Source organism: Muntiacus reevesi, chromosome 4 (genome assembly GCF_963930625.1).
Source record: "Muntiacus reevesi chromosome 4, mMunRee1.1, whole genome shotgun sequence".
Taxonomy (NCBI): domain Eukaryota; kingdom Metazoa; phylum Chordata; class Mammalia; order Artiodactyla; family Cervidae; genus Muntiacus; species Muntiacus reevesi.
In genome coordinates, this window is record NC_089252.1 from 55,794,089 (window position 1) to 55,813,983 (window position 19,895).

General features: G+C 49.7%; 1 protein-coding gene and 1 long non-coding RNA gene across 2 annotated transcripts in view; one reads left to right on the top strand and one right to left on the bottom strand.

Moving 5' to 3' along the window:
- Positions 1-11,740, bottom strand: part of CCBE1 (collagen and calcium binding EGF domains 1) — a 221,330-nt gene extending 209,590 nt beyond the window's left edge. Inside the window, exons 1-2 of the mRNA XM_065932838.1 lie at positions 10,904-11,740; positions 10,405-10,485 (exon numbers count right to left, since the gene is read on the bottom strand). Coding sequence (XP_065788910.1) covers positions 10,405-10,485; positions 10,904-11,034 — 212 coding nt within the window. The 5' untranslated portion in view covers positions 11,035-11,740. The remainder of the gene's footprint in view (positions 1-10,404; positions 10,486-10,903) is intronic.
- On the top strand, positions 10,567-15,550 carry LOC136166504 (uncharacterized). The gene is made up of 2 exons (XR_010662931.1): positions 10,567-10,804; positions 11,943-15,550. It is a non-coding gene; the product is annotated as an uncharacterized lncRNA (long non-coding RNA).
- The last annotated feature ends 4,345 nt before the right edge of the window (positions 15,551-19,895 follow it).

Consider the following 19,895-nt stretch of genomic DNA (forward strand, 5'->3'; position numbering starts at 1 on the left):
TCACGAATGTTACATTCTAGAGTCCTCTAACCTTTCAGAATCTTCCAGAACTAAATTCCAGTGCTTTATTATTATTTTTTTTGCAATGACCTTGCCTCCAATGAGTAGTCTTGTGGTCTTTCTGGCCTCCCAGGAAGCCAACCTCCTCTCTGCCTTGCAATTTTTCACCACAAAGGCTGTGAGCCATTTCACTAGAGGGAAATTCCAGAGTGAAACATGGACACATTACCACGAGCGATGCCAAGTGGAATCAGAGAGAAGGGACAGCTGGAAGGAAAGTCGAGGCCGGGTCCCCGTGCCGCCGCTTAGATGGGCTCCAGCCTCAGAAGGCGGAGAAGGCAATGGCAGTCCACCCCAGTACTCCTGCCTGGAGAATCCCGTGGACGGAGGAGCCTGGTAGGCTGCAGTCCGTGGGATCTTGGAGTTGGACACGACTGAGCAACTTCACTTTCACTTTTCACTCTCACGCATTGGAGAAGGAAATGGCAGCCCACTCCAGTGTTCTTGCCTGGAGAATCACAGGGACGGCGGAGTCTGGTGGGCTGCCGTCTATGGGGTTGCACAGAGCCGGGCATGACTGAAGCGACTTAGCAGCAGCCGCAGCCTCGGAAGGAATCGCGCTGAACACAAGCAGGACGCTATGGAAACTGCATTCGTCAATCTGTCGACATTTAAAGCTTAGCTTGCCTTTCATTTAACCTCTGCTCAGCTGAGTCAGTTAAAATGGCTGGTTACCAAGGTCACAGGCTCCCACGTGACTTCAACAGAAACTTTTTTTTTCCAGTGACTAAAAAATATAACTTATTTAGATACTTGATGTATGGGAAAAATCCAATGTCATAGAAACTAACCTTTCAAGTAAACACACAAAAATTAGTTTTGAGAAATTGTTGTTGTTCAGTCACTGAGTCACGTCCAACTCTGCGACCCCATGGACTGGGCCCACCAGGCTCCTCTGTCCCTGGGATTCTCCAGGCAAGAACACTGGAGTGGGTAGCCAGGCCCGTCTCCAGGGGGTCTTCCCGACCCGGGGATCGAACCTGGGCCTCCTGCATTGGCAGGTGGATTCATCACCACCGAGCCAGCTGGGAAGCCCTTATTGAGGAATAATTATATCAGACAAGATTCGTCTATTTTAAGCGCAAGTGTGAGGAGCTGCCAGGAACGCAGGCAGCTGTGAAAGACAGTCAGGACACAGAACGCGTTCATCACGGCCGGAAAGCGCCCCGACCCCTCGGCACCAGTGTCTGCGCGTCTGAGAAACACCTTTTTCTCTCCTGACTTCATCTCCACAGGATGCTCTCCTGATCAAGTGTTTATGCCTGGATTTTTCCTCTTTCCTCCACCCCGCAGCACTTTTCACTTTCCTAACATGTCAGGCGGGGCATGCCAACATTTGCCTCCTCCCCTTTCTCCAAGATACCCTCAGAGGTCCTGCTCCCCGCGCTCAGAACATTCCCTTTCAACAGTTCTTTCCTTCTTCCCCCACACTCGGTGTCCAAAGGCATCCCTCTCTAGGCGTCTCCGTGATCTTCATGGAATCAAAGACGTGGCACTGTTGAAAGGCGGTTCAGAGTTTAAGTTCAGCAGTTTAATCACCGATGTTGTGCACAGTGCAACGGAGCCATGCTATGATACTTTCAGCCATAAAAGGAAGTGGGATGTTGCAACTGTGACTGAGGGTACTCGTCATCAAACATGACTATTCCTCCAGGTCCCTCTAGATGTGTGTCCCTCACCCAAATATATACACCATCATTTGATTTTTGAATGTGCCATTTTCCACTGTGGAAACTCCAAGCTCACAAGTTTATGGAGAGTTGGCTCTGAGTCAAAGCATGTGACGATGAATATGCAAGCAGGGAATTAGCAAAGTATGGAATTAGGGGCGGCGGGCCATCCGCCAAGGCAACCCAGGGATTACTCAGCTGGCAGAGGAAGGCCAGACTTGGGAACACGCAGACAAGCGGCAGTAAGTTAGCTGAACTACTTGCAGTAAAACCATCTTCTGACAAGTCACAGTCACTCAGAGAATCATTTAAGGGAAGAAGACTGGAGATAAAGTTCCAGCTCAACAGTAGCTATGATTGATTCCTCAAGATCAGGAAACCAAGTCACAATCAAAACTGCTCAGGTCAGAGACCAGATACAATAAAATATGGCCACACAAAAGTGCAGGCCCCAAAATGAAGCTGCCTAAACGTCTCCAAGATGACCTCCTTGAGGACTCAGACCCGTGGGCAAGGTCACAGGCGAATGGAGAAACCCACTCCCATCTTGGCATTAAGATAGCTCTTCAGAAGGTGGCAGACTTTTCCTGGAGAAGGGCCAGACGGTAAATATCTGAGATATGGGGCTAAGTAAGGTCTGTTGCTTAGTGTAACCCTTTCAAAAACATAAGGGACGTCCCGAGTGGTCCACTGGTTAAGAATCCTCCGCCTGCCGATGCAGGGGACGTGGGTTCAAACCCTGGTCTGGGAAGACTCCACCTGCTGGGAAGACCCTAGGCCAATGCCCCGCGACTAATGAGCCTGCGTGCCCAGAGCCCACGCTCAGCAACAAAAGCAGCCACTGCAGGGGGAAGCCCGCGCATCTCAACTGGAGAGGAGGCCCCGCTCACTGCATCTAGAGAAAGCCCTCGTGACAGTGAGGGTCCAGTGCGGCCAGAATTTTTTTTTTTTAATAAAAAAGTAAAAAACATTCTTAGATTGTGGGTTGCATAAAGACCAATCCCTGCTTTATACCAAATTTCCAGGGCCAGATCCCCGTGCAGAGGGCCCTCCGGCTTCCCACCAGCTCTCTGCAGCAGCAGCCATCGGGCTGACAGATGCCCCTGGCATTCCCAGAGGACTATGAATGAGGGCCTCACTCCAGCAGGGGCGAATGCCAGGGACACTCCCAGGGCAGTGGGCACGCGGTGTAAAGGCGGAGAACGGATAAGGCTGGAAGGGATGTGGTTCAAGTCTCTGAAATCACAAAGGGCACGGAAAGATGACCTATTCACGTTCTGACACCCCGAACGAGGAGGCAACACATCCGTCCTTCCAAAGTCGGACGCCTGCTTTTGACTCACACGGATCACACCTCGAAGCTGGAAAGATGTCCTCTGCTGGGTGGCGGTGGTTCAGTCACCAATTTGTGTCTGACTCTCTGTGACCCCACGGACTGCAGCTCACCAGGCTCCTCTGTCCATGGGATTCTCCAGGCCAGAATACTGGAGTGGGTTGCCATCTCCTTCTCCAGGGGATCTTCCCCACCCAGGGATGGAACCTAAGACTCCTGCATTGCAGGCGGATTCTCTACCACTGAGCCACCAGGGAAGCCTGTCCTTTGCTTGAAATTGAACATGTGGATGTAATGTGGCTCTGTCCTCTATAGGCTGAAAACAGACTGTCCAGAAGGTTTAGAAACATTTATGAACTTGGACCTGGGCTGTGTTACTAGGAGAGTCAGGACTGCAGGAGGGGTTGGCCTTCCCGTAACACCCTGCTTAAAGTCGCCGCTGGGAAACATGGGGCGGGCCCTGCTGAGGTGAGCTGGGTCCCAACGAGCTCTGCTCCTAGGTGGTCAATTCTGAGGCTGCCTCGCAGGACACGGCCAGAGAATTCACTTTCTCTCTGTAATGCTTCACATTCCAATAATTCTTAGAAGCAAGGGACTTGTGGCACGTGCTATTTTCCTGCTAGCAGGAAAAAAAACAAAACAAAACACATTAGTTACCGCTATCCCCAGCTTCTCGGGTCCCTGGCCTGGAGCTGTGGGGCTTCTCTTGCTGAAAGAACACAGCTGGGCCACAGGAAATTAAGCTTCTAGCTCCCCAAATGTGACATTGGTTGTGAGCCAAAGATAATCATCTTATAAACGTCCCCAAGGACATCCTCGGCTCGAAACCCCTTTACTGAATAAATGGAATTAAAATCCATGCATTTCAAGAGGGCAGAGATTTTGGGGGTTTTTTTTCCTGCCTTATTCACATATATATTTTTTTTTCAGAGTAAAAACAACCCATGTTTATATACCACATACATATTTTAAGTGCTTGGCACATAGTAAACTCTGAATAAGTGAACGAAATTGTTGGTAAAACTTTGAAACTGGTCAACGACTTTACAGAAAAGAACCTGGCTTGGCAGGAGAGAAGCTGCAGATGGTACAGCTGATTATCTTTTCATCCTCCAAATAAAAAGCAATAAACTAAAAAAAAAAAAGCAAACAGACTGCATGGAGACCTTGGTTCTCCAGACAGTCAGCCGTGGCCTGGATCAGGCAGTTCCTCTAATGCACTGAAGTGGTGTGGGTCCCATCACGCAGGAGGGTAGTTAAATCTGCAGAAGCTGTATGGCTGACACTTAAACTGCTGACTGAAAGGCAAAGTACCACCTGAGAAGACAGAGTGTTCTAAAAGAAAGAGTACTCACTTTTTCTGGGTGCACCCATCTCCCAGCTTCACTTAGAAAAGATGAACTGAAGCGAATATAGAAAGTCAGGCATCGACAACCCTCGGGACAGAGAGTAACACCTAGACCCGGTCCCGAAGGACACCGGTGACCACAAGGCCTTTTGAGGTCAGTTCAATGGTCAGCTCTTTCCTATCGTTTTGTCTTGTTCCACAGAGAATGAGTGAAAAGTGAGACAGAAGCTTGCCTGGGCCAACATCCTCCACCATGCCCCCTGCCCTCCTTGGACACCTGCTCAAGCTAGACAACAGGGTGTGGGAGGGAGGGAGATCCCCCGTAAAAACTGTGACCCAGCACCGCTTCCAAACCAGCGTCCACGGGCATCACGCCAGGTGGAACTGCCCAGGTCCTCTTCAGCCATTATTCAGAGTAACAAGCTCACAGAGTGAGCTAGGCCTGCCCGAGTCAGCTCCCGTAACACATCTGCAACTAAAGGGAAGCAGGTCAAGGCGGGAACTCATGCAAACAACGGCAGCATCTCAGAGGGGCAAGGAATCTGGTTTCTAGAAGGAAAAAAAAAAAGAGCTAGAAAAGAAGACATACTCTGATAGCAACAGAAGTTCTGGGAAGATCTAAAAGACAGGTCACATTTGTTTACTGGTAACATTGACATCCGTCCACTTGTATGCACGCAGACAATGCGCGTGGGCGCCGTCCAGGCTGAGGACTAGCCTCTGAGGCTACAGTCGTGAATGAGAGGACAGATGACTCAGGGGCTTCGCAAGCTAACCAGCCAGTGGGAACAAGAGGCGCCCTCCAACACCGCTGCGACTCGGGCGGCTTGGCACGAGGCCAGCCCACTTCTGCCCGGCTCCGCTCTTCAGGACACCAGGACCGCTTCCTCCTTATGGCGGGAATACGGCGGGCGTCAGAAAGACACAAGTGCTCTTTCCAAGGGTGCCCACAAGCCCTGATTAAGCCAACAGTTGCTCAGAGCCGCCCTCGGAGCTGGTCCTGAGCTATGCGGGCCACAGGATGGGAGGCAGCGGGCAGAGACCAGAACTGGGCTGAGGACCTCGTCTCTGCCAATACGTCCCTTCATGACCCTGGACAGACAGCAAGCCTCTACGCGCCCCTAAAACAGGGGTAGCTACGCCTGCCGCCTGCTTTCATAGTTACAGGAATAAAGACATTGTGTAGTCAGGTAGGAGGGAGGAAGCAAAAGATAGCCTTTTTGTAATTTTCCCAAGGTGCTAGATTTCTGGGCTAGCCTACATTTGGAAAAGCATCTAAAAACAGCTGACGTGTGACTGCTGCATAAACACCCTCAGGGTTTCTGGCTCTGGTCTGAATTTGCTCTTTCAAAAATTTCGACTGTCAAGTTCAAAACTCAGCAGACGTCCGCTGAGCGCTCAGTACGTGCACTCAGGGCGCAGGATGAGGGGAGACACGGGGAGCCTGAGGGGCTGTCCGTCGAGGGCGGTCTGCGTGCATCAGGTCATCTTCCCTGTAACCTTGTCACTCGAGTACTAACACGGTCCTCACGTATTCCAAGGAGAAAGCGAAAACAGAGACTAGGGAATGTTCAAGGTTATAGAACAAGCAGGAGAGCCTGAATTCAAACCGGGTCATGGAGTTTTTTATACTATGCATGTTTGACACAATCAAAGCCCTGTGTAGGACCTCAGAGACTTGGCAGAAAAGATATTCTCCAGCCTGGCCTCCAACGGAGCCTTAGCTAGAGTCCCGGGCTCTCTGTCTGAGTATTGCTGCTCTAATGAAGTGACCTTCTTGCTCTCCAATTTCCAAGTAAACACATTTGCAGAAATATCACGCTAACTTCCATATGCTAACAGGATTTGGCAATGCTACTGCATTATCTTGAAGTGGGAGTTTTCACATCCCAGTGTCATTATTTCCCATGGGAACGTGACCCTAATGAGGCACCACTGATGGAACTAATAGAGCTGAGGGCCTCCACTGGAGGTCTGTGAACCACACAGCTGAGGATCAGAGTGAATGCAATAAACACAAACCCTTCTGTTTAAAAAAAAAAAAAAAAAAAAAAATCACTTAAAAACAACCAAGTTCATAAAACCATTCCTAGGTGCTTCTAATCTCTTCCCCCATCACTGATAATCTAAACCACACAACTCTGAACTCAGTCATGTACACTGTATATTGGTTACAGTTAGAGTCCTTGGTCGAAAAGTCAATTCTTCAAAACTTGACCAGAGACTGCTCAATGGTTTTCTAGGACTATTTTAAGCACATATTAGATGCTCAAATCCTTAATCGGCTCATGTATCCAAAGACTTAACTAGCATGCTTATTGGATACAGACTCCAGTTGATGTCTTAATGTGTCCTACACTCAAATGTATTTTCTGGTTTTAAAAAATCCTTTAACAAGTCATTTTACTGATGAGACCCAGTGGCTCAGCTTTAAAAAGTATCCACCTGCCAATGCAGGAGACCCAGGTTTGAGCCCTGTTCCAGGAAGACCCCCTGGAGAAGGTAAAGGCAACCCACTCAGGTGTTCTTGCCTGGGAAATACTGTGGACAGAAAAGCTTGGAGGGCTATGGAGTGAAGAGAGTCAGACATGACTTAGCAACTAAATAACAAAAAGTAAACCCCAACATTTTGTTCAAAAATTACATGGTTTGGGAACAGCAAAAAAAACTATTAGCCACAAGAGGGTAAATGCCATGATAAGTTTATATGCTTGGGTAAAATAAATTTAGAGCCTAGATAAGTCACACAAACTGTAAAATCTTAACTACTGGTAAAAGATATGCTCAGCTGTCAGATTATAACACTGAGCGAATGTGTCCTTTAAGCTGCCAAAGGCACTCATTCAGCATTTCATCAACTTCAGGGACTTGGCTCAAGGCACAGTGGTGTAGCGTCTCTAGAGACAGAGACTGCGATTAAGATGAAAGAAACCCTACAGGGAAGGAAAGCCCTCTCTGCATAAACCAATTCTGTGCATAATATGATAACATAAAGTCAACTGCTTGAGATAGATCAAGGGCCATGGCAACTCACAAAACCACGGTCACGGCGGATGCTGGCATTACCAACTGCTTGTCTTGAGTTTGTATCTATTTAAATTTATAGTCTTCCTTACTTAGATCTCAGATCTGGAAGTTCAGGCTCATCTGTAGACACCTCCAGGGTGATAAAAGGTCCCAGGCTTTGAAGTCAGACAAACCTGGGCTGGCACGTGTGTTAACTTTGCGACTCTGGGCAAGTGGACTAAATCCCAGAGCTTCGGTTCCCTCTGCAAAACAGACACCCACATGCCACAGAGTGGCTTTGAGCAATTGGAGCTATGGGTACATAAAGTGCAAGGACTGTGCTGAATATACAGTAAGTCCTCCAACTTTCCTTTAATATAAAGTGGAAAGATGCTGCTTAGGCAAAACCATGGAAAACAGTTGTATGCAGGTAGAGGTGGGGTCCAGGACAAATATTCCCACCCCATCTTTCTCTTACCCATATTATGACACTTAAGTCTCCATATACTTTCAGGAATAATGGTAGATCAGATTTATGACCCACATCTACCATATTTGTTTACTTATTTAATATTAAACTCATCCTCCATGCCAACGATTTTTCAAAAGTCAGTGTTAAAGAAATCACTTTCGACAATTCAGGAGTGACTTCTGGGATCCATTCTCTTGTGCAAAAATCCTTCCACAAGAGACTTCTATTAAAACTGGGATTCTCTGCAATCAGACACACTTCACTCAGCTTAATTAAGGGTCATCCAACAGCTGACGAGTCCAGCTTCCTGGAAGGCTGGCTCGCTCTCTGGTTTTATTCAATGTGGTAGAAGGACTAACTACCCGCTCAACTGTGGAGGCCTCTGAGCTCCTGAGGATCTGTCCAAGTGGGCCTGCACCGTGACTCATGTTGAGACACTGGTTTCCATGGCAGCCCTTCAAGCCTTCATGCACATCTCATTAACATGCAAGTTCTGGATCGGGAGGGCTGGGCAGGGCCCCAAGACAATACAAGCTCCCAGATGACGCCTGTGCCAATTTCCAGACCACGCCGGGAGGAGCAAGGGCCTCCAGGGCCAAGACGACAGGATTCACAAACCAACCAGCATACGGCGTCCCTCCATCCTTGGGGTTCAAAACAGGGACAGCAGCTGCCAGCTGACTGTCTCCAGGAAGTTACTGAACTATGGAAGTCACATAAAGTCAGTGAAGTACACTCAGAACTCTGAGAGGAAAACCAGAGAGACAATAATCACAGGCACCATCTTCTCCAGCTGAAAACATCCTCCCATCCCTCCACGCTCTTTTCTCCTAGGAAGATACCCTTTTTGTTAGCTCTCATAAGCCGTTTGAGTAGTGGTTAATGAAAACACATTAAGACACTGCTCCTGTCTCCTGAAGAGTCTCAGTGTAGGAAAAAACAGTTTTTAAAAGTTTCAGGGCTTGTGGGGGGTGGTGGGTGGGAATGATAATAACAGCGTAACGAATGAAATCAGCTTAGAAGGCTATTTGGGCTCTCATTGCTTCTGAAAATTGGACATGCATTCTGTAATTGTCATTGACTTATGGGCAGCCTGACTTTCAGGGACCAAATAATGAGCAAACCATCTCAGGGGCACGTTCCATGTTAAATCAGAGGTTTTATGCTGTGGTGATGGGGGGAAATGCGTCCTAAGAAACAGTGTGGATGAAACGCAGGGCTGGGGCCAGGCAGAATCCTGAAGCTGCCACCACCAGGTCAGAAGCCCAGCTGGGTAGACCTTGCTTACCCCGCTAACTTCTCCAAGACTTCACCTGCCAACTGAACCACACTGCAGTCCTCCCTACTAACTCACATTTCTGTTCAGCGTTTACCATCCATGGCTCAGAGAATCTCTTCCCAAGAATTCACAGGACAGTTGCCTCCCTGAAGTCATCACTGTCATTCTGTTGACAACAGATTTCTAAAGTGTGGTCTGTGATGTAACTGGCGGTGCTTTGGTACCTCTAAATTGGCCAGCCCTGAAACCACTCACACCTGGGTCTTAGAGCATATGCAGCTTTTTACAGCTGAGACCACATCATTAGGGTGACTTCCTTCTCTCTCAAGTTCACTTTGAGGATTACCCTGTTACCTTGCACTGCCCCGGATTGATTCTGGCACCCAGACAGAGCAGGATTCCCCGAGATGGAGTCTGCTGGGAGTGTGTGATCCATGGACCTCAAACAGCATACCTTTAAAACGCAGGCAACTCACAAGTCTTTGTGGGTGTGGCCTCCTTCTGGTGAAGGCAGAGGGACAGGGCCTGTGGTCACCTATGGTGACAAGAACCGCCCCTCATTCAGAGAGCTGCAGGCAGGGAGCACGGACTCCCCTCGCTGGGAATCAAACCACCTGGGGCGGTTTTCCTATCAAACGCTCTGGCTCTCATCACGTTTGGTTTTAACAAGCACCCAGGTGATATGCGGACGGAATGTTCAGGAAGACGGATCCTCTTCTGTGGCTCAAGGATCTTGACGCTTTTGGCTGTTACGGAACAGCCTTATCCACCGCCCGCCCAGAGGCGGTGACAAAGTTACACTCTGTCCCGACAGAAGGTCAACACACAGCCAAGGACTAAGGATTTCCTTGTTGACTTTATATGCTCAAAACAAAACGCAAGCGCAATCACTCCTCCTGGCTATGCCACACCGCTTACCCCACATTCCCATGCCCTTTCTTCATGAAACTGGCAGCCTTTTCTCCAACCACCACGCCAGCATCCCGGGAGCGGAAAACCACCGCTCTCGGGTCCTGAGAGCACAAACTCCAGGTGTGGGCACTCAGTTGCCCGTGGTTGCTCCGGCTCAGAAACCACACGCACAAGGAAAAAAAAAAAAAAGTTTGCACCAGAGAGGACGGAGCACCCCCGCGGGGGCCGCGGTCCCCGAGCGCGCCTCCAGGCCCCTCCAGCCGGCGCCGCCTCCCCGACCGGCCCGGGCGCGCGCCAGCCGGGCCAGCCGAGCCCGGGGCTTACCTGTAGCACGTGGTGAGCTCCCCCGAAGGCTTCAGACACGGATACTCGGTCGTGGCGATGTTGTTTTCCGAGCAGATTTCTCTGAAAAAGTTAGGGGAACTTGGTTGGCCGCTCCGCAGGAGAGCGGGGGCCAGTGCGCGCCGGGCATCCGCGTCCCGCGCGCCGAGGCGGCGCCGGTCCCTGAGCGCGCACGCGGGGAGGACCCCGAGGTCCGGGCCCGGCGAGGGTCCCACGAAGCGAACCCGGCCCCCAAGAGAGAGAAGAGGTGCAGACGCGGGGCACCGACGGCGGCAGGAGGGCGGCGCGCGGTGTCACCGAGCCCCGAATGCGAGAGACCGGGGTATGCGCGCGAAGAGGCTCCTACCCCGGAGTCTGCGAAGCTTTCCTTCGCCCAGGAGAGGTGAGCGCCGGGGGAAACCGAGAGCGCGCGGGGCACCGCGGGATGGTCTGGGGAGAGGGTACCGCCTGCGCCCCGAGAGTCGGCGCGCACGCAGCGAACCTGTCGCCGTCGCCCGGCTCCTCTCGGTAGCTCCACGCGTGTCCCAGCGCCAGGAGCAGCAGCAGCGGACCCAGGCTCCTGCCCAGCCGGCCCCTCGCCGCCCCTGCCCGGCTTGGAAGCGGCGGCACCATCGGGGACGCTCGCGGCTTCTTGGCGGCGCCGGCCGCCTCTCCAGCCCTGCGCCCGGCTCCTCCGCGCGCGCCGCCGCCTGCCTGTGCCCGGCTGGGGGCGCCCGAGGCCGGGGGCGTCGGAGCCACCTGCGCGCCGCGCAGGGCTAGGGGGCTCGGGGCGGCTAGGGGGTCGGGCTCGGGGCTGGGGCGCAGGGGCGCCAGCGGGGCGGGGACGCGGGGCCCGCGGGGATCCGGGAGGTGTCGCTCCCGAGGCTCACGCCGGACAGACGGACGCGCTCCGCTCGGCTCTGGGCGGCGCCCTCCCCGCCGGCCCCTTCCTCCGCTGGCCGCCGCGCGCGGCGTGCGGAGCGCGGGCGGCCGCTGGCATTTTACCCCGGGGTCGCAGAGCCGGGGCGGGGGAGGAGGCGGGGGGCAGAGGGCTTAACACGCCTCCTTCCCGGAGTGGGCTGGCTTCCAAGGACGCGGGTCAGGCCCGTGTTTTGCCTCCCCCCCGCCCCTCGAGCGTCTACACTGCCCGCCCCCTTCCCCTCCAATCTCCTTCGTAGAAGGGAGGACGCAGGAGGTGAGGGTAGCCCCAGACCTGAAACTAGAGCGTGTCTGTTTCCAGTCCCTTAGCCCTCTGGCCAAACAAGTAATGAGCTCTGGTCAGCCCTGTCCGAGGACTGTGAAATAGAGGACCAGCCCAAGTTCGGTGCATGAAGCGGGGCACTCAAAGCCGGTGCTCTGGGACAAGCCAGAGGGATGGGGTGTGGTGGGAGGGGGCTCCGGATGGGGGCACATGCACACCCGTGGCTGGTTCATGTCGATGTATGGCAAAACCACCACAATATTGTAATTAGCCTCCAATTAAATAAGTTAATTTTTAAAAAGCCCTCTTGCTTTAATGATGTTTCACACCCCGCACACAGGTGAGAGCTGGAAGCTCCTGGAAGATCAGGTGAGACCGTGAAGGGGCCTGCGGCCGGCTGGTTAACGCAAGGCTGTTAAGGGGTCTCCTGAAACCCCCCAGCTGCGGCCGTTAATCCGGTCAGCTGGTGGTGACCCACGGGTAACTCTAGGCCTCTGCATCTTCACACTTGGTTGCCCATTCGGCGTTTCCGTGCCTGCCTGTTAAAGAGTAACTCCTGACACAACCGTGCCCTGCTGAGCGAGCCCAGAAACCAGCTGCCGGAGCTCCAGGTTTTAATGCCCAGCCTCTAACAAACCCGTGGTTTCTGCAGCTTTTCTGAGGAGGAGAAAACACCCCTTGATCACAGGTTACTAGGGTCCTCATAGGTTAGCTGAGCAGTCGTTTTGATTCAAAATATTCTGGGCCACTGAGAATCACCCTGCCCGTCTGACATTTTTCAAAGCAGTGGTATCCTCATTGTTCTGTAGAGTGTTTTTATATTTTCCAAAGGGTTTTTTTTTTTTTTTCACATTTATGACTTTATTTGATACCATATCCCTTGAAACTAGGAGTCCAACTTCAGTGAGGTGGGTTTTTTTTTTTCCTGCAAAACTTACATAGGCATGGCAGAGCACACATCAGACTTGGTTTGAAATCAGACAAAAGAAGTGAATTTTCACATGGTCAGGAGACAGTGCAGAAACTTGTACAACCTGACAGTGACATCAAAAGTCAGAAAGAAAAAACCAGATTCAAACCCAGGGTGCCTGGCTTCCAGGGCCAGTGACCTTTCTGAAACTCAGTTTTCTCATCTGTAAAATGGACAAAACTCCCTATAAATGTTTAAGAATAATGAATAAGGTAATGCATATGACACATTTTCACAGTGACTGATGTATATATTGAGTGCTCAGTAGACATTAACTGTCCTCATTTTGAACCTAAATGATTATATTACACAGGATTTTCACTTTTAACTTTTTAACTTTCTGCTTTTAGATAAATAGGAGTTTATTTCACAACAGCTGTTTGAGTTCCTGGAGATCCTAGGGGATACCCTAGAGATACCCCTCTAAGCTCTTGAACAGGAAACCCATCTTAGAGGTTGTAAAATTTGTGTCACTTTAGAGGCCATTCTTAGGAGGGTCTATTTTTATTTTCTTACCTATTACTCTAATTTTACATCTGACTGTCTTTTTTCTCCTCTTTACTCATTTTGCTTTTCTACTGTTGTAATTGTGGACGTTAGTTCTACAAGTAATAGAGAATGGTAAAGGAGATTCGCCATCAGTTATCTCATTAAATAGTTAATAAGCCACATATGGGGACAGGGAGTTTTCCCGAGACAGTAATTCAGGCTGTAGATGATAAAAGCAAAATCAAGTCTGTTGATTTGGGAGGAGTCGATCTGGGAGTCGAGGATCTGACTTTGAGGCCTCCTTGTTTTCAGCCCTGCCACTGAGCCCGGATGAGAAGGAGGTTTCCAAGGATGTGCTGGGGTCCAGCACACAGGCCAGGCTTGCCTGCGGAGGAAACCCTGAGGCGGGGTGTCCAGAGGGTGTGTCTGGAAGAGGGGAGCTGGAGCAGAGCCATTTTGAAAACCTTGGCCTGGAGACCTGGTATTTGAACCCACTGGCAGCTACAGACCACACGAGACATTTCTTGGGGGGCTGGGCTGGAAAGCGCAGCAGAGTGGAAAGAGATGTGGATGTCCTGGATGTATTCCGGTCCCCCGAAAAGTTAAACACGCCTGTTAAAGACAAAACCTGTGTTAGCTCAGGCTGCAGCCTGCATGGGAGATGTCAGACCTCAGCTGAGTGTGGCAGGGACCTCCAGGGGCTTGGGTTTTTCCCTGCTGATACCCTAACTCATCTTCCCCACTGATGTGCCCCGTTCCCTCACTTCTGAAACGTGGGCTGAGAGGACGCACCTCCTGCCTCTCTCATGGGAGTGTTATAAAGATTAATGATGCAGACCTCGGGGCTCCTCATGGGAGGCTCTGTACAATTGTTAACTTTTCAGCATACCACTCTCCGTGATGTTTTCCATATAGACCTGTCAGCTTCCCTGAAACACAGCAGAGAGCGGATAGTTATACAATTTACCGTGTCCTCGGGATGCGGGGCTGTGCCAAGGGCTTTGACGCAGACTGCACTGTAAGTTCCACGCCCTGGTGGACCAGCTATTGTTAAGGGCTTCTGAGTGCTGTCCGGGGGAGGGGATGACTGGCTGGAGAATACAGGGGCCAGCATACACGAGCAAAGTGAAGCAAGAAAAGAAAAAAAACTAGGCCACTGGGCAGAGAGTATCCTTTGAAATAAGAACCATGGCTTCTTCCACTCATTCTAAAACATTTTTAACTTTTATTGTTTCAACTGAGGCAAATGGACATATAATACTTTAGTTTCAGGTGTACGGCGTGATTCAGTACGTTATCTGTAGCAAAATTATAACCGCAAAAAGTCCAGTTAAGATCCATCACCACACAAGGGTACCATTTTTTTTTTCTTGTGATGAGAACTTTTAAGATCTTCTGTCTTTAATCTAGCTATCAAATGGGCATGGCAACCCACTCCAGTATTTTTGCCTGGGAAACCCCATGGACAGAGGAGCCTGGCGGACTATATATCGTCCATGGAGTTGCAAGAGAGTTGGATACAACTTACTGACTAAGCAACAACAAATGATGTGGAGCAGATTAGATAAAGCAATCAGGGCAAAGGGGAAATCAGGGGAGCGAAATAAAATGAAGCTGAAGTGAAGTTTAGTTTGCAGGATTGTGTAATTCCTACGCTGCGTTTAAAGCAGGACTTCGGTGATGATCCAGTGGTTAATAATCCTCCTTGCGATGCTGGGGACACAGGTTCCATCCCTGGCTGGGGGTCTGAGAGCCTGCAGGCCTCAACTAGAGAGAGCGTGCCCCAGTCTACAGAGACCACGTGTGTTGGGCCACAACCAAGAGCAGCCCATGTGCTAAAACTAAGACCCAATGCAGTGAAAAATAAATATTTTTTTTAAAAAATAGAGCGATTCACAAATCAGTTCTCAGAGTCTCAAATTTCAATTCAGGATAATTACCTGATCAGTTACAAGCTTCAAGGTAGCCATCATGGAAAAAGCTATAAATGGCTCAAACAAAGATTCACAGCCTTTTCCTGTTGGTCTCCCTGGAAGACAGCAAGAGTCATCTAAAGGTGTTTTCAGAGAAGCAAGACGCAGCACGCACGCGGCAGCGTGCACTTAGACCTCTGAGTAACACACACACCCCGGGGACAGGCAGGTCGCCCTGGCACCTTCCCCTCAGTTTCAGTTTTGACTGACATACGGCCAGGTCCACAGGGAATTCTGGTTACCCCTTGAGGAGTATTAAAGCGCCCCGGTCTCTGAGCCGTTGTGAGGACATGCTCACAGAGTCAAAGGGCTTTCAAGCCCTGGTTTTGGGGTGTGTACACCATCTTTGCACCTAGTTTGCCTTCGTTTTAACTTGTCCAAATTCTGAAAGTTTTATTAAAGCCGTTGGTCTCTGGAATTTCCTCCCAAGACAGGAAGAAACATCTGATTCTTATGTCCGTGACAGAATCACACAATTTTTGCCAAACTCTGAAATAAAGGTAATGTTAAAAGATTGATTGGGTAGCCTTGTATGCCTATAGGTGGCTAAAAGAAAAATGGGCAAAATCTTTTTAAAGGGAGAGAAACTTCTTGTTACTTGGTCGAATGTCTCAAAAAGATTCAGAAAAACTGTTTATGTGATTTGGGTGTCATGTTCATGAAAGTTCTAATATACACACACTCACTTTCCCTCTGAGTTTCTGTCTGGGGTTTCTTCCAAAGAAGTTTGTCTAGACTATAGGAGTTGGCCATCTCCTTGGCCAGTCACAGCTGCAGGATCAAACCTGGGGTTTCTAGGAGGGGAAGAATGTTCTAGCTCTGTTCAATTCTGCAGCTCCTTGTGGGGAAAATGGGGAAGGCGGGATGTGCGGCTAGGAGGGCCCCATCTCTTGTGGTCCCCACAGGCATGAACAAGGAGGAAGGGTCCAGCATTAGAGGAACAGCCACTAGCCCCTCACTACGAAGTCTCTGCTGGAGAACATGGTGTTAGAATTAACCCGGGATTTGTGAACTGACTCCTTGGAGTATCAACCATTCCTACAAACTTCTCTGCTTTATTTTCATAGTGCTAACTCTCTTTATATTCTCTTTATATCCTGTACCACTGTAGGAGTAAGGGTGCTTATTTAGTATTTATTAAGCACTGGAAGATAGCTCAGTAATATGATATCAATTCAATTTGACAGGTAATAACCATGCTGGCTTTAATAGAAGTTTTCTGATTTGAGCCAAGGTTATCTTTTATGTTGGAGTGAATATAACTGCATTACCCATGCTAGCAGAGCATGGTAGTTACTATAATTAAAAATATTTTTTTCCTCCAGGTATGAGGTGGACTTTACCCCCCTCCTTTTAAATGGATTTAGAGGAAATTCCCCCACAGTCCAGTGGTTAAGGCTTCCCAGATGGCTCAGTGGTTAAGAATCTGCCTACCAATCCAGGAGATGCAAGAGCCTCAGCTTCAACCCCTGGGCCGGGAAGATGCTCTGGATAAGGAAATGCCAACCCACTCCAGTATTCTTGCCTGGGAAATCTCATGGACAGAGGAGGCTGGCAGGCTACAGTCATGGGATCTCAAAGAGTTAGCCACGACTGACATGCACACCAGTGGCTAAGACTGCTTCCACTGCAGGGGGCCCAGGTTCGATTCCCAGTCAGGGAACTAAAATCCTGCATGCCTTGCAGCAAACCCCTCCCCCCCAAAAAAATACACTTAGAGAAATAGCACTGGAAGGAGGAAGGAATTAGACTGAAAAATCAGATTTACCTAGATCTGAAATCCAGCTCTAAAACCTTCATGATCCTGAACAATTTTATGGGATTCAGTTTATCCATAAATAATTAGAAACAACAGCCTCCAAGTCACAGCATCTTTGAAGAGTAGAGGAGATCTATAACATGCCTGTTGCATGGAGATAATAAATGAAAGCAAACATTAATTATCTTTGAAAATTTGAGTGCAGCTATGATGGATCATCCACCCGGTCACATTTAACTTACTTTCCATAAAAGATACTTTGGGAAATGGATGGATGACTAACAGGAGAGGCATCCTTTCACAGCACAGACTAAGCTAAGCAGTAGGATTCACATTGCTGTCACTACCATTGGGCTTTAAGTAACCCTTAGGAGGTGAGTAAGGCCCAGGGTGAGTCAAGCCCATTAACAGTTGCCAGAAATTAGAATGCACACACTTCCCCTTAGAAAACAGTTGTGTTTCTGAATACTGTGCCTGTCTGATGTTTATATATTTTAAAGCAAATCACGGTGTAAATGCATTCCAGGAACTGGCTAGTTAAAACCCAGCTGTGGTCGGTTTATAGAGTGGTGCGAAGAGTCTCTTCAACTCTATGCATCGGTGTGACCGCGTCGTTCTCTGTTGAACTTTTCTAACTGGGTCAGGCTGGGGACATTTGCAACAGAGTAAAGGGCCCCTGCCTAAGGAGACGGCAGTCTTCTGGGAGGGCAGTTTTGTTTAAAGAAAATGAGGCGGTCCATATGGTGCCTAAACATCTTAGCATTCTCGTTAGAGGTTGTTAGATTCTAACAGAACCTGGGATACATCTGTTAACCAAGATGGAGGCCTCTTCATGATCTAATACCAAGGAAGACACATTCCTGCATGCTTTTAATGGACAATGATCATTTTCCAATAATTTGGCACAAAGAGTAACAACAAATACTTACTGAGCACTTGGTACCTGCAGATATTTTTAAAAGCACTTTACAAGTATTATCCAGTGGTTAGGACTCTAGGCTCCCGCTGCAGGGGGCCCAGGTTTGACCCCTGGTGGGGAACTGAGATCCTGCATGCTGCACGGCATGGTCAGAAAAAAAGAAATAAATAAAGTCTGCAAGTATTATCTCATCTCATCCTTATTGTGATCCTCTGTCGCTGTCTATTATCATCTGCTTTTTACAGGTGAGCAGCTGAGATCCTTTTTCTGTTAACATTTATTTATTTATCTGGCTGTGCTGGGTCTTGGTTGTGGCCCGCGGGATCTTTAGTTGCAGCATGTGGCATCCAGTCCTCTGACCAGGGATGAACCCGGGCCCCCTGCACTTGGGCCACGGCATCTTAGCCACTGGACCCCCAGGGAAGTCCCTGAGAGAGAGATTTTAATTCACTGGCCTAAAGAACTGAGTTATGAGCAATGAGCTGGGTTTGAATTGGGGCATTTTTAGCCCCAGGGTCCATACTCTTAATGTTTCACTAAACTGCCCTTTGGAAAAGCAAGGACCTGGGCAGTTTTCTCCTAAGAGACAGACTACATTTGGGATGATTGCTCAGGGATGTCATTAAAGCCACAGAAGTGCCCGAAGTCCACCGTGATGATCGGTGACCCTGAGACTCGACCGTGGTTTGTGTTCAGGCACGATCCTTCCTCCACAGCTCTGCCGGCCGCTGGCCACGTGAGTCCTCGCCTGGGTGTGCTGGCTGACCGCTCTCCTTGCAGCAACGCGGGGCTCTATCCACTGGACCTACCCACCCTGTGGAGCCGGACGGTCCCTGATTCACGTGGGGATGGGAATGCTGACATGAGAGGATTGAGATCCGGTTTCAAAACCCTTGGAGCTCTGGCTTGTTTGCAAACCATCCTTCCCATTCTAGCCCTGGACCTGAGACAGGTCTTTGTCAGACCTAGAACCCTTGTGGCACTTGGCTATCAGGAAAACACGCTGCGGTGGGGGGAGGCTTATTTTTGAAGTCACCCCAGAGAAATACCTAGGCAAAATGTCTCGCAAACCTCCGAGTCCAGCTAGTCCCATGGAAACGCCTTCCAGTTGGAAACTGAGATTCAGAAAGAATAGTGGAAAGTAAACAGTGGCAACCAAGGTTTGCTCACGAAAGTTGGAAGAATTCTGGATCTTTCAGTCTCTCTCCCTCTCCCCACCCCTTACCCCCGCCCCCCGCCCCCCCACACACAGTCCTCAGAGGCTGTTGACTTGTAGATATTTCAGATTAGCACAGGCTCGCATTTTTCCACCCTAATCTTTACCAACAACACGGAATCCTGAAGGAATGTCAGATAAAAAGCTGCTTTGGTTTGAGTTCACGGAATCCACATACCTCCCTTTGGGTCTGGGGTATGGCAGGGCAATTGTTTGTCTTTCTTCTGCCTGATGGGTGATGTTTGGACCTGAGAGAACGTTTAGGGTCGTTTCTTTGGTGTGGTCGCTGACGACCGCCCTGATAATTCATCAGGAAGGGAGTTGAGAGCTTTCAGGCCGTCTTTCAGCTCCAGCGTTTATCTGCAGGGTAGTTACAATGAGGCTGAAAGTCATGTGCATGCAGCCGGCCGTGTACCTGGCTCTCGAGTCCTCTCGTCCTGATACGAGACTCGTGGGCCTGACCCCGCGCGTCTGTAACCCACTGTTAGAGCTCCCCAAGACCTGCTTTGAAGCCAACTGCCTCTCTGGTTGCGCCCTTCTCGGCCATTCGGCCCTGGTCTCCGTGGGGTCCTCTTCTCTCCCGTCTCTGCTTTCTGCTTTCTGCCTTCCATCAGTCATGTTACTGCAATTCCTCCCTTGGTCAGATTCCATCCTGTCACCCACCAGCCTTCACTTTCTGTCCCCCTCTTGACTCTCTGTTATTTCTCTTCTGCTCCTCTGCTCATCTGTTTTTCTGTTTTTTTTTTTTAAGATGTTCTTATGTGGACCATTCTAAATTCTTTTTATTGAGTTTGTCACAATATTGCTTCTCTTCTACATTTTGGTTTTTTGGCCAGGAGGCGTGTGGAATCTTAGTCCCCCAGCCGGGGACGGAACCCACATGCCCTGCGTTGGAAGGCGAATGTCCCGTCCGATGAGCCACTGAACCGCCAGGGAAGTCCCTCGGCTCTTCCTTCAGGTGCGTCCT